Here is a 14,300-nt window from a genome sequence, read left to right as displayed (position 1 = left end):
GCATGGAGATGCGGTTCACCTGAGCTTAGACATCGTACTTCTTTATATATGTTTCGGTCTTTTCTTGTTCTTTTAGTCTTTCTTTTTCCTTATTATGTTCTATCTTATGTTGTCAAGGTTTGCCTGCACTTGCCAAATTCTTGTGGTTTAACAACGGAATTAATTCCATCATGTATGCATCTTAAATTGCATATTCTTCTCAATTTTCCTGAAACAGATAATGCAAGTTGTGAACGCTCCTATATGTAATATACAAGTCTATTTATTTTTGACGTTGTCAATCTCGTAAGTTCAAATTTTACCTATAAATCTACGCATGTAAACATAGTATCATGCAAATTACACGATTCCTTATATATAAAAGCTCCGTTTATAACCATTTTATATTTGGGCCAAAATATTATAGGCCATGAACACTACAAAACTGGAGCACGCCCATGGACAATCCTACCCATTTGGCAGCTCGGGTATATATTAGTTGCTGTTTAATGGACTTTATTATTTCACCACGTTCTAAGAAACTATCAAATAACAGTCGTCCATGCTACATTCTTGATATACATATCCCTTCTAACACTTTTATATTTTAAGTATTTTCTATGAGATAAGTTTTCATTTTATATCTTGCTAAAATAAATTCTCTTTTAGTATTATATTTTCCAAACTAAAATTTATATTTTACTTAAGTTTTGCTTATTTTTTGCTTAATTTGACTTATTGATTGATTATTAAAGTGTTGCCACATCAAAGTTTTTGCAATTGAAAAAATGTTTATAATACAATTGATTTAGAAGACATATTAAATTTTTGTAGTTATAATTTGCTATACTATGGTATAAGACTTATATGAACTCAACTCTTTTTGCCACAACAAAGTTTTTGCAATTGAAAAAATGTTTATAATACATTTGATTTAGAAGACATATTAAACTTTTTTAGTTATAATTTTCTGGTACTATGGTATAAGATTTATATGAATTCACAACTCTTTTTGCCATATCATTAACCACTAAAAAGGTCGAATACTTTTTAAGCATCTGTATCACAAGTTTAAAATTTGACAAAATGGAAAACTACAATAAAATTTATTTTTTTTTTCCGGAAAGATTTTTTAATATGAAATTGACTAAGATGGAGGTTTTTTAAATTTGAAACACAACTAAGATGGATGTATTGAATCTAAAAGTTGGGCTAAATTGGAAGAAACTTCAGTCTTTATTATTTAGTGTTATTTAATTATCTAATTGATCAATTATTTTAAATTCATAAAACACTCTTTGAAGATCTTCTACTACGTGTCAACTAAAAAAAAGTTTTTTTACGTGTTATTCAATTTAATTTTTGTGGATTTTTGTGGATTTTTCATTATAATAAAGAACCAGTTTTGTGCTTTTAAACTAATACTGAAGATAATTCTTTTTTATTATTATTTATCATATATATTCATCAAGATTGTTGATTATTATATTAGGTGAAACTAATGATATAATATTAACATTTGTATTTTTTTTAACAAAAAAAACATTCGTTGTCTTGGCTCTCGCTGTGGTCGCATGCACTGCAGTCGCGCCTCCATCCTTAACTATTACGGTGATTTTATTTACTTTTGAATTTTATCCCTAAATCTCAGTAATAATATGATCTATCTATACATGCAATTTATATTGAATACTGTTTGTTGGGTTATTATAATTAATACAGTCCAGAGGGAGATATCGTTGATTGTATCAACATCAACGATCAACCTGCTTTTGATCACCCTCTTCTGCGGAATCATTTTGATCACCCTCTTCTGCGGAATCATACTGTTCTGGTATAGTTAATATAATTTTCTATTTATTGTACATTAGTTTAACATTTTAAAAGACTGATAAATTTTTATTTAAACAACGATACAGAAAGCACCAGCATATCTTCCAGACATAGACAATACCATTTGGCAGGTATGGCACGGAAACGGGACGGAATGTCCTAAAGGGACAATTCCTATACGGCGACTGAACGGGAAAGCAGGGTCTCGACCTGGGCAAGAAGTAACTCTTGGACATGAGGTATAATTAACCAATATATAATTTAGATATTATATATATAACATCTATCTTACACATTTAAAGTAAGAATTAGTTACATAGGGTTAAATTAAGGTAGTTGATGAAATTTTTGAACCATGATATTTTTAAAAAAATCAAACCAAAATAATATTTGGTTTTTTTGACTAAAATTATATTTCTCAAAACCAAAATACCACATATAAAAGTATTTCATTCTAGTCATTGGGTTTAGTAAAATTTCCTCTCATAAATGGGTTTTCTTATGGCGATAAAATTCAGTACATGTGCAAATTGCCTGAAGCTAGTCCGATTTTGTGTTAAGAACCGAATGGATCATGATTTCAATATGGTGGGTCGTGGGGTCAGATGGGTTTTAATCCAAGATCCGAATGCGTTCTTTCCATTCCAAACCCGAACTCAAATCGTTCTCAATTAATCAAAAAATCAAATTTGATACCCTTAAATACCCAATGCTTCGATCCCTCTATGAACAATCCAAATCATCCTCTCCAATGAGTGATAAGTTTTTAGGTTTGGGTTTATGGGTTTGCGGTTGTCTATGATTGTTATTGAACTCTATTACGTATGAGTCTTGTTCTTGCTTGTTATTAGCTAACGAGATTAGCATTATTAAAAGATTAATCATCATAACCTTACAATACATACGTACGAGTCTTGTTTTTTATTATACAGTTCTTTGTTTACTATATGTGAGTTTTTATATCCGTAAACTGATCAGTTGTAAATGCAGTATGCTATTGGAATTTTTGATGGACCACCATCAAAGATTTACGGCTCGAAAGCCAAGTTCAACGTCTGGCATCCCAAAGTTGAACAGACTACCGAGTTCAGTTTGACTCAACTGTGGATCACCTCGGTACTATGACAACAATACGCTCAATACTATCGAGGCTGGCTGGCAGGTATCAAAAACTTTCCTACTTAATTCGTAACTAATTTGTGTAGTTTAAAATTTTATATAGCAAAATGACCAAGTGTATATGTTTTGATTATTTTGAGGTTTATCCCGACATATATATGGACTCCCAGCCCAGGCTCTTGTCTTTTGGACTGTACGTGTGTCAATTTAATTTATTTTATTTTGATTTCAATTTGAATTAGGTTGTTCGAGTATCTAACTGAGCTCGTGTTGGTAGTTTGTATTTTGGAAAATTCGGTTTAGATGTCTAATACATAGTATAATTTTCATAATCGGATTTGGTTAGAATCAATAGACTTTGGTTTTTCTTTTTAGTATTATATTTTTCCAAACTAAAAGTTATATTTTACTTAAATTTTGCTTAATTTTGCTTAATGTTTGCTTAATTTTACTTATTGATTGTTAAAGTGTTGCCATATCAAAGTTTTTGCAATTGAAAAATGTTTATAATATAATTTGATTTAGAAGACACATTAAAAGTTTGTAGTTATAATTTGCTAGTACGTACTATGGTATAATATTGATATGAACTCACGACTCTTTTTGCCACATCAAAGTTTTTGCAGTTGAAAAAATATTTATAATACATTTGATTTAGAAGACATATTAAACTTTTTTAGTTATATTTTCTGGTACTATGGTATAAGATTTATATGAACTCACAACTCTTTTTGCCACATCATTAACCACTAGAAAGGTCGAATATTTTTTATGCATCTGTATCACAAATTTAAAATTTGACAAAATGGAAAACTACAATAAAATTTATTATTATTTTTATCCGAAAAGATTTCTTAATATGAAGTTAACTAAGATGGAGGTTTTTTTTATTTGAAACACAACTAAGATGGATGTATTGGATCTAAAAGTTAGGCTAAATTGGAAGGAACTTCAGTCTTCATTAATTAGTGTTATTCAATTATCTAATTGATCATTTAATTTAAATTCATCACTGCTTGTAAACACTCTTTCAAGATATTATACGGATGACATAAAAAAGATCTTTTACGTGTTATTCAATTTAATATTTTTCTTATTCTATTAATATCTGTGTTACTCATTTTTGTGGATTTTTCAGTAATTTTTAAAAGAAATTAATGAAAATTTCATTATAATAAAGAAACAGTTTTGTGCTTTTAAACTAGTATTGAAGATAATTCTTTTTTTGTTTATTTATCATATATATTCATCAAGATTATTGATTTTTATAATATGATAAGAAATGTAACTTTTATTATAAATTTCAAAGGTATATCATCATCTTGATGGATGTAAGTATATTGTTTGTCATAATCTATATTGCAATGCAATGTATGAACTAGTATATTTTTTCCCAGATCAAAATGAGTCATGATATTATTTTTTTCAAATTCAAATATAGTTGTATCATTATATAGTGATATAAAAATATTTGAATATGTGAATCAATTATTATATATGACTTTCTTCTTCTTAAACAAATTTATTTATTTGATATATAAATACTTTTGTTTTTTTGTTATGTTATTTCGCTTTTTATGTAGAGTGATGTAAAGAAATTATCTCACTGAACTCAGCGTCTAGTATCTGAGAACTATGTTAGTGTGATCTTATATGAGATATCAATTCCAAACTTGTCTAGGTTCAATTCTAATGCAAAAGTCATGAAACTTAAAGGAATTCGTTTCTATCAAATTCATTGACATTGTTTTAAAATCTAAAGCATAAGAATTAGATAAATACATTAAAATCCTCATCAAATCTTGTGAAACAATGCAGAGTCTATTAATGTATGAAAATGAATTTTCTTTCAAACCAATACCGCCTTTACATCATTTTGTCTTGGGAAATGAGGAAGTTTTTAAGGTTCTTCCTGAATCTTTGGTAGTTGAGACGGTCTATGGACGAGGATAGCTGGTTCGTTGTCGTGAGCACCTGAAGCGCTCATTTTGAAGTTAGGATTCCCATGCTTCTCAATCAGTTTGTTTCCCAATCTCTAGAGGTAATAATAACACAAACTGCTAAGCACAACGGTTTCAGACATGGAAACGCTGTTTATGTTTTTTAGAGAGAACCGGAAGACCGACCTGGTAAAGGGCCCAATCGAATAACAAAAAAAAAAATACATTAAAGGGCCTAATCGAATAACAAGAAGAAAAGTCATGCCACATTCCTAAATACTTATAAAGTTCCTTTTTCTCTCTTTTAAAGTCGCTGGTGACTACATAGAGAAGAACTTCCTCTCCTCACACTGCAACTAGAGAGATGAAGGTTGTGGCTTTAGTGAGTGGTGGCAAAGATAGCTGCTATGTTATGATGAAATGTATCCAGTACGGTCACGAGGTACGTTTTCTTCTCGTACCTGTTATTGTTAAGAGCTTCCCTGAAACTGCAGTTTTTTTGATATATGAGTTTTAAATCTCATTGCTGATTTGTATGTTTTGTAATAGAACGTTGCATTGGCGAACTTGTTACCGGTTGATGATCCGGTCGATGAGCTGGACAGCTACATGTATCAAACTGTAAGACTGCTTCTTCTTTTGTCTTGAATAATTAGATACATATATGTTCATGATTGTGAGGGAAAGCTGAATACTTTAATTGAATTTGAACAAGGGTTTTAAGAAAGATTAGGGTTTTAATTATTTTCACATATGTATAGAACTGTGTTTATATGAATCTGGTGAATGTATTGTGCAGGTAGGCCACCAGATTATTGTGAGCTATGCAGAATGCATGAATGTGCCATTGTTCAGGAGAATCCGAGGCTCTTCCAGGTTAGGCTTTTGCTTTAGATTCTAATCCCCTTTTTTTTCTTGTTTTGGTTGGATTGTTATTCTGAGCATTTATCTTTGCAGACATCAGAAACTTAGCTACAAAATGACTCCAGACGATGAAGTGGAAGATATGTTTGTGTTGTTAAGTGAAGTGAAGAGACAGATACCTTCCATCACCGCAGTATCATCTGGCGCAATTGCATCAGACTACCAACGTCTGCGTGTGAAAAGTATTTGTTCACGGTTAGGTCTTGTTTCTTTGGCGTTTTTGTGGAAACAAGACCAGACTTTGCTTCTTCAGGAAATGGTATACCCCAAGTTTCGATTTTTCACTTTATGATTTTGTACTTCTTCTTTAACTCGTTTCTTGTTTACTTGCAGATAGCTAATGGAATCAAAGCTATTCTAGTCAAGGTGGCGGCAATAGGGTTGGATCCCTCGAAGCATTTAGGAAAAGACTTGGCCTTCATGGAACCACATCTTTTGAAGTTGAAAGAGTATGCTACATTTCTCTTTTAGCGCTTCACTAAGACTTAGCCTTCATGTGGCTTCTGAATGTATCTTTGCTTAGGTTATATGGAAGTAATGTTTGCGGTGAAGGAGGAGAATATGAGACTTTGACTCTCGATTGCCCGCTTTTCACTGTATGTCTTCTTAGCAATCTTAACAAGTTTTGAGTTCACTGTTCCATCACATTTATCTGTAGTTTGATAAATGTATGTTTGTTTTCTTAGAATGCGAGAATCGTGCTTGATGAATTTGAAGTTAAGCTACACTCTCCAGACTCTATTGCACCTGTTGGAGTTCTTCATCCAACGATCTTCCATATCGAAAAGAAGGGAAATGCAGACTCTAATTCCGTTGAAGAGGAGCCAGGATTGGTGTTTGAGGTACAAGGAGATGGGTCCTAACACACCAGAATCTACCTGCCAACTAGATAATGGAATCCATGGTGTAGTTGAACATACAAGAACCAGAGTTAACTTATCAAAGACCGGGAAGGAAAACACATTCTCCATTTGCTGCTGGCTTGAAGAAGAATCTAGTGAATCTTCAACAGGTAACACCTAAACACAGACCAAATCTTCATGATGTTCTCCCACGTGTAATTAAATATTTGATTTATACTCTGTGTACAGGTCTGAAAGAAGATCTTGATGAGACTGTTCTTACAGAAATTGAGACTCAGATTTTGAAACATGGACTTAAATGGCAGAATGTCTTATACATACATCTTTACATCTCCGATATGACTGAATTTGCTGTGGCGAATGAGACTTATGTGAAGTTCATCACACAAGAGAAGTGCCCTTTTGGTGTTCCTTCACGTAGTACAATAGAGCTTACGTTGAGGTTTTAGTCGCCAATGACCACAGCAAAAGGGTTCTCCATGTACAGAGCATCTCTTCCTGGGCACCTAGCTGCATTGGTCCTTATAGTCAGGTCAAACTGTTTCCTCTCAACTTCTGAATAAAGGTTTTAAGTTTTTTTTTTTTAATCAGCAAACTCATTTCTACTACAGGCTACTTTGCACAAGGGTGTACTTCACATGGCTGGACAGTTAGGACTTGACCCTCCCAGGATGAATCTTCGAAACGAAGGCGCAATTTGCTGAGCTGAATCAAGCATTGAGGAACAGTGAGGCGATAGCTGAGGCTTTTAGATGCTCAATCTCTTCATCAGCTGTTCTCTTTGTGGTGTTCTGTTCAGCACGCACACAGCAATCAGAGAGGAACCAACTTCATGAAAAGTTTGTTTCCTTCTTGGATTTGGCAAAGTCTTCTCGGAGAGTATCCAGTGTCATCGATCCTATTTTCCTTTACATCCTTGTCCCTGATCTCCCCAAAAGGTATTTATTAAACACGGTAGAGAATCTAATATTACTGGTCTGTGAATATCTGATTTTTTTAAACTGCTGTTCTGCAGGGCTCTTGTTGAAGTAAAACCTGTCTTATACGTGGAAGAAGATACAGAGACCGATGATGAAACCAGGAAAGATCAATTGTGTGAAGGAGACTACAGTTGTTGGGGATATAAGCCAGAGAAATGGCACCAAGACTGTGCAGACACGAGTTGTTGATGGGAAAATATGTGTGAATGTTCTCTCCATCTCTGCCGAAGTGATGAGGAAGCTTCATGAACCTTCCAGAGATGAAGAACCACAACTGGAGAGATTATCGAGATTTTGTGTGTATCTTCTCAACAAAACCTTGTCTGAAAATTCATTCTCTTGGCAAGACACAATGGTGAGAATGAATGGGTTTCTTTCTTGAACACATTGTCAGTCTTTCATCTAAAGCTTTTCTTATAGCTCTTATTTTTGTTGATGATGCAGAGCTTAAGAATACACTTTTCTACAAGTCTTGGCGTGTCCGTCGAGAGGTTATCTGACATTTTTGAAACTGCATTCAAAGAGCTTAATGTTTGATCGGAAAACGGTTCTATGCTAAAGTAGACAGATTTCGATTGTGCGTTTAGTCGAAGATGTTTTTATTCAGATGAGAAAGAGTTCAGTCGGTGTACAAAAGAGGAAACAAGCGGTGAGAAAGAGAGACCGGAGCTCGGAAGCTATCGGTCGGAAAAGTACAACGGCGAGAATACAAGATGAAAACCCTAATTCTAGCCGCCAGGTGAGTGTGTGTGATTTCGGATCCTTTCCTCGTTGTCCCTTCTCCTTTTATAGCTGACGTCTCTTCACCTTGTGACCTAATCTTCGTGATCTAAGCCTCGTGGGCTTTCGCCTGTTGGCCCGAGTGTTTAATCTCATTTGGCGGGCTTTGGGACGCCGCTTTTTCGGGAGCCGAGCCATCGGCTAAAAGTACTCTCTAGCCGAACAAACGAGAATGAATCCCCCCAAGCCGTCGAGTCAAGCCGAGCCGATGTGAAGTCGTGAGTGGGCCGGGCTATCTATCTCTTGGGCCTTGTGGGAGGATGTAAATCCAGTCCCTACAGTAAGTCCTCCCCCAGTTCATTGATGGGAGATACGAGATTGGATTCAATGAATTCTTAAGGAAATGGTTTGAGTGTTAGATGGTCCGAGACACGGTAGCGTGGTGCGACTGGACCCTTGTCTCGTTCACTCGGCGCCGAGATCTGGTCTTGTTTCATCCGGTCTATCAGTCAGAGGTAAGTTCTCGGTTTTGGTTTGACAGACCGATGGTTTGACCCGGTTTACCAGAGAAGTTGAATCGACGCATCGGTTTGGCAAGTTTCGGCCAAAACCGGCGGTTCGTATCGGTCGAATTCGGTTGTCGCCAGGAAGTCGAATTGTCGTATTGGTTTGGCGAATTTCGAATTAAACTGGCCATTCAGTAGCTCTGTACAGCCCAAAGATCTCATCATTCCATTCAGTTGCTCTACTTTCACCTGCAATCTCTGAGTTCACTTCTCCATGTAGATACCAATCACTCCGCACCTTATAACCCTCCTCCATTCCCCTGGTAACTAGATGGTGAACTACAACACTTGCTGAATGACGATCAATGTTACGGCAGTCTATGCACGGGCATATAATCATATTAATTCCTCCCGTAGCTGAAGCCACATCCCGGACAAACTGTGAAGCCCCTCTCTCATATCCAGGATCAACTCTTCCATTAACAATCAAAATGAAAACAAAAGAAACATGTTAGTGAGATGCACCAAATGAAAACTAAAATATATATGCTTAAGATCAGTACCTGCTTATGTACCCAAGCTTTGTCCATCGTACTGTGTTCGAACCTAAGTTGAAAGATTTTCGTAACATAAATGTGATGTCAAGTTGTCCTCAGAGCATATAACGATACATAAAATCCAAAAAATCATCAAAATAATTCAGAGCATATAACAATACCAAACAAGAACTCAAAGCAACCAATAACTCAAAGCAAATAAGAACTCAAAGCAACCAAGAACTGAAAAAGTAAAATAATAAATTCGAGATTATGTAAATCGCAACTCAAAATTAGGACTTCCAATACCTTCGAGATGTAAAACCGGAGCTGAATCGAAGAATTGTGGCGGCTGGGAGAAGCGGCAAGGATGGTTTGAAGCGGCGAGGATGGTTTGAGAGGATGGAGATTGGTTTTGATGGGAATTGAGGCGGATTTCGTTTAGGGTTTTCGAGATGGAGGTTGATAGAGATTGGTTCCTGAGCTAATTGGTTTCCAGATTTTTTTTTTTCGAGAGAGAATCAATGGGGATGTCATTTAGGGTTCAATAGAGAAAGAGAGAAAAATGAGAGAGATGAGAGGGAACCCCAATGAGAGTGAGGGAAAAGCTAATTTTCATTAAGTGTTTCGCGAAAAAACTAATTTTAGGTTCCCGCTTACTAAAACTCTATCATAGCATTTATCTAATGCTGTTCTATAATTAAAAAATATTACCTTCATCAACGACAGCAGTTCGGTAAAACGAGCTATAACAATGTGCTATGAATAGCAACTTTTTTTGTAGTGATTTAACACTATGATTTATTCTAAGCATACAAACATTTCACATGCTAACATTAAAGCCTCACGGTTAGATGTAAAAAAACTCACTATTATAACTAACTTAACGCCTAATAATTATAACTATAAAAATAGAAATGATCAACACATATTTCCCTATTTCATTGACTCGTGATTCACCACGATTGATTTATTCGGATATTGGGACGGATAGAGATTAATTTGTTTCGGGTTTGGATCTTTTAAATCCTAGACAATTAATCTCAACTAAATATTTCAAAAATTTTAAATATGTACAAATCTAGATATTTAAGACCCAAAAATATATATTTGAAACATCTGAAAACTCAAAAGTATTCGAAAACTCCAATAAATGCCTGAAACTATTCAAATACAAAATCTTCATCCAACCTTTTATCTGAAACTGACTGAAGAACCGAAAGATACACTCATAATTTTACCTGAATACCCAAAATATTTTTTTTTTTAATTTGAAATTTTATTAAAAACCCGAAACTAACCAAACCCAAAACTTTAAACAATATTCATAATACAGAAAAAATATTTGAAATACCCAGATACAAACAAAACATTTTAGGTATTTTAGGTATCCGGTCGGGTCTCAATCAGGATCCAAACTCGAATCGAGAGCCAATCCAGACTCGAACCGTGACCTGTGGGTCCCAAAAAAACACACAATAGATATTTTACCATGAATCCAGATCCGAACAAAACCTGTGTTTTTTAGTCAATTTTAGTTTGGTTTCTCGGATCCATATAATATTCCAAGCCTAAAATAGTTAATATAAGAGTGCACATACAAAAATTTAAATAAGATAATTTATAAATTATATAGTTTTAAACATATTCACTTTTTTACTATAATACAACTTTGTAACATTAACATTTAACCATTTCAAAAATTTTATTCATATTAAATTTGGTTTATTTCAAAAAAAAACCCGCGCTTTTGAAGTGCAGATCAAAATCTAGTTACTTTCTTTAAATGAGTCTAGAATAATTTTTTAATGATTTATCTAAATAGAACACATACATAATAAAATGTGTTTTGGTTTAAAAAAATTGTTGCATACCCAAAATGAATTGGAACTATTGTCACTCTCGTTTAAAATTTTGTGACAATAAACGATATAGGATTGGGCAGAAAATCCGAATCCAGAAACCGAACCAAATCTGATCAAAAAAGTATTACTGAATTTTGGGTAAACATTTAGCTTTCTTGCAGGTCGCTGTGGAGATCATACAAAATTATGATTTCAAGGTCGTTGAAGGTCGCAAGATCGAACCAATTCCCTCTGTCATTCTTAGTATGGAACATGGTCTTAAAGTCAGAGTCACTATGGCTAAGACCATATGATCCTAATGCTTGCTTGGCTTCTAAGGTTCGATCACTTGCTACACAGATGTTTTCTATTTTGTTGTCAAATTTATTCAAGCTGCTTAATGTTTCAATGCTAGAGTCATACCGATGTAATAATTTATAAGTGCCACGAATTTCGAATAAACCAATCTAAAGTCGAAACCAAAATGGATGTAAACCAATAGAAAGATGACAACATAGAAAGAGGAGTTTTAGGCAATTCTGTCACAAAAGAGCAGTTGTTAAATCCCAAATGGAAAACAAAACTCTACGATTCAAAGGTTGCAAGGACTCTAGAAGATATCAAAACACTAGTAACAGAGTAAGCACCCTGTGGAGATAGAGGTGGGGGTGAAGAAGAGCATCTCTCACTTGAAGCACTTGGCGTCCAAAAGAGCCTCACCTTCAAAAGGCTCGGCATCTTCAATCATCTGGCTAACACGCTCTTTCTGTGCTTCGTCAGAGATATCAACTTTGGTCCACTCGTAGAGCTCCATGTCGTAGACCTCATCCATAATGAATTTGGGGATTTCTGGTCCACGGAACAGCCACAAACCCTTCACCTTGAAAGGAGCCTCTGACCCGCAAATGAGCATCTTTCCAAAGGCATATTTACGTGCCAAGTCCATTCGCTGGAGGAACCCACCAACCTTGTTCAGTGTAACAAACGAAACCATGTTCTCGTCGTTGTACTTGTAGTCACAGAACCATAGCGAGTATCCCTCTGGATCGTACATGTCCCAGAATCCTGCATTGAATTCAAACATTGAATGCAGTCAGATTAATAGAATGCAACTGTGATCAGCAGCTTAAATATTATACCTTTGATTGCAACCTCACGGAAGTTGGACTTGGTGTTGGAGTAAAGCCTCTTCCACTCATCAAGAACCATTGGGCTAGGTGGTAGCAAATCAAGAGGATTCTTGGCCTTGGGCTTTGGTGCTTCTTCCTCCTCAGCAAACTTGGGTGCCTCTGCTGCAGGGGCAGGCTTCTTAGGCTCCTCCTTGGGCTTTGCAGGCTGCGCAGCTTTCTTAGAAGGAACAGGAGGGACAGCTTGGGTCTGCTTGGCATCACCAATCACCTTCTTGAAGTTGGGTTGGTTGACCATTGTCCAGAAGTATCTCTCAACATGAGGGAACTCAGAGGTGAAGCTCTTGGTCATCACGGTGGCAAATCCCAAGTTCAAGTTGCAGATGGTTACAATATCCGCGAGGGTAACAGAGTGTCCAACGAGGTAAGTGTTGGAGGCGAGATGGGTGTTAAGAGCATCAAGTCCTCTCTTCAATCCAGCAATAGCAGCTTCCTCAGCCTTAAGAAGAAAAAAAAGGGAGAATTATTAGAATGCAAAGAGAGTAGCATGGTTTTAAGGAGAGAGAGTGAAGAGAAGCAGTTACAGGAGCAGAGAAAGGAGCATAGCCCATCCTTGGAGCGAACCACCTCAGCATGTTAGCATCAATCTCCAACGAGGCAAAATCAATCCATTGCTCAATGTGAGCCTGAAAATGCAAATTAGACATTTAATAAATAGTAAAGAACTGTTTAAAATTGCCTAGGGGATGAACATGAGCTTACGTAATCAATGAGGGATGATCCATTCAAAGGGCTGTCACCATTCACACGGCTCACTGTAGTATGACAGCAAAACATTAAATTATATTCCAAACAAACATATAAATGGGAAAGAGAAGGAAAAGAAGTTAATACCGTATCGGGTGATGGCATTGCTCTCAAAGATGGGACCTTGTGGAGTCTCAAGCACGGGAACCTTTCCAATGGGGTTCATCTTGAGAAACTCGGGAGATTTGTTGGTGACGCCCATCTGAAAGTTGGAGGACTCCTCGATCTTGACACCTGCATACTCTGCAGCGATGAGTGCCTTGTAGGCACCTTTGTTTCCCTTGTAAGTGTGTAGAACCTGTGATTTAACACTAACAAACTCAGCACACTAAACCCAAGGAATAAGCTTAGCATTGATGATCGAATGTAGCAGAACTAACCAAAGCCATTGCTCAGACGGAAATGAATAAAGAGCTACGAACGAATTGCGAGGGTTCTGAGTTCAGATCTACTACCAAAAAAAAAATAAACGGTGAGTAAAGATTTCGAGACTATAAGCAATGCGGAGAAGAAGATATCTTACGCGAATTTTCCCTAGAGAGAGAGAGAGAGTGTAAAACTAGGGCTCTAGAAGGATCGGATACTCTCAGTAGAGAATATTCTTCCTTACCATTGGTTCTATTCGGTTTAGTTTCTCGTTTTCTGGTTTGCTTTTTATCGTTCCTTGGTTGACATTTATATTTATTTACTAGACAATTTCTCTCAATATCATACAAATAGTTGGTGTTCGAAAACAAATTGTTAGTTTTTATGACAAAATCTATACTATAATTTGCGAAAGTGATTTTTCGCAACAAAACTCTCACGTTTAAAGTTAAGTAGTTAATATCGTTTATAATTTTAATGAATAAAAATATAAATTATCTATAAAATAAAAACGAATTTTAATTATTAAATTAGATAATGATTAAAATTAATAATAATAAAAATTATCCAAAATCAAAATAAAAATTTAAAATAAAAAGTTAGAGTAGTTAATATCATTTATACCCTTAATAAATACAACATATAAATTAGCCACCAAATAAAAATCTAATTTTACTTCTTTTGATTAAATAAATTATTAAAAGTAATAATATTACGCATTATCTTAAATCTAAAAATACATATTAAAATAAAAAT

The 14,300-nt window shown here is 35.1% G+C and overlaps 1 protein-coding gene and 1 pseudogene across 1 annotated transcript; one reads left to right on the top strand and one right to left on the bottom strand.

Annotated features, from left to right (window-relative positions):
- The first annotated feature begins 5,153 nt into the window (after positions 1–5,153).
- On the top strand, positions 5,154–8,244 carry LOC108834260 (diphthine--ammonia ligase-like; annotated as a pseudogene).
- A 3,431-nt stretch (positions 8,245–11,675) lies between these two features.
- LOC130496926 (probable elongation factor 1-gamma 2) lies at positions 11,676–13,774 on the bottom strand. The gene is made up of 7 exons (XM_056989625.1): positions 13,702–13,774; positions 13,559–13,629; positions 13,266–13,476; positions 13,134–13,186; positions 12,956–13,057; positions 12,384–12,870; positions 11,676–12,309 (listed from the first exon to the last, which is right to left on the bottom strand). The coding sequence occupies exons 2-7, from the start codon at positions 13,565–13,567 to the stop codon at positions 11,930–11,932; spliced, it is 1,242 nt and encodes a 413-aa protein (XP_056845605.1). The 5' UTR covers positions 13,568–13,629; positions 13,702–13,774; the 3' UTR covers positions 11,676–11,929.
- Between the last annotated feature and the right edge of the window lie 526 nt (positions 13,775–14,300).

Source organism: Raphanus sativus, chromosome 6 (assembly GCF_000801105.2).
Source record: "Raphanus sativus cultivar WK10039 chromosome 6, ASM80110v3, whole genome shotgun sequence".
In the NCBI taxonomy this organism is placed as follows: domain Eukaryota; kingdom Viridiplantae; phylum Streptophyta; class Magnoliopsida; order Brassicales; family Brassicaceae; genus Raphanus; species Raphanus sativus.
The sequence above is the reverse complement of the archived record's forward strand: the minus strand, read 5'-3'. Positions and strand labels throughout refer to the sequence as shown.

Bases quoted from the DNA above. Each gene is read 5' to 3' on its own strand.
- LOC130496926 (XM_056989625.1), bottom strand. The intron at 12,871-12,955 runs GTAACTGCTTCT...TTTCTTCTTAAG, and splicing joins ATGCTCCTTTCTCTGCTCCT to GCTGAGGAAGCTGCTATTGC. The intron at 12,310-12,383 runs GTATAATATTTA...AATTCAATGCAG, and splicing joins CCGTGAGGTTGCAATCAAAG to GATTCTGGGACATGTACGAT.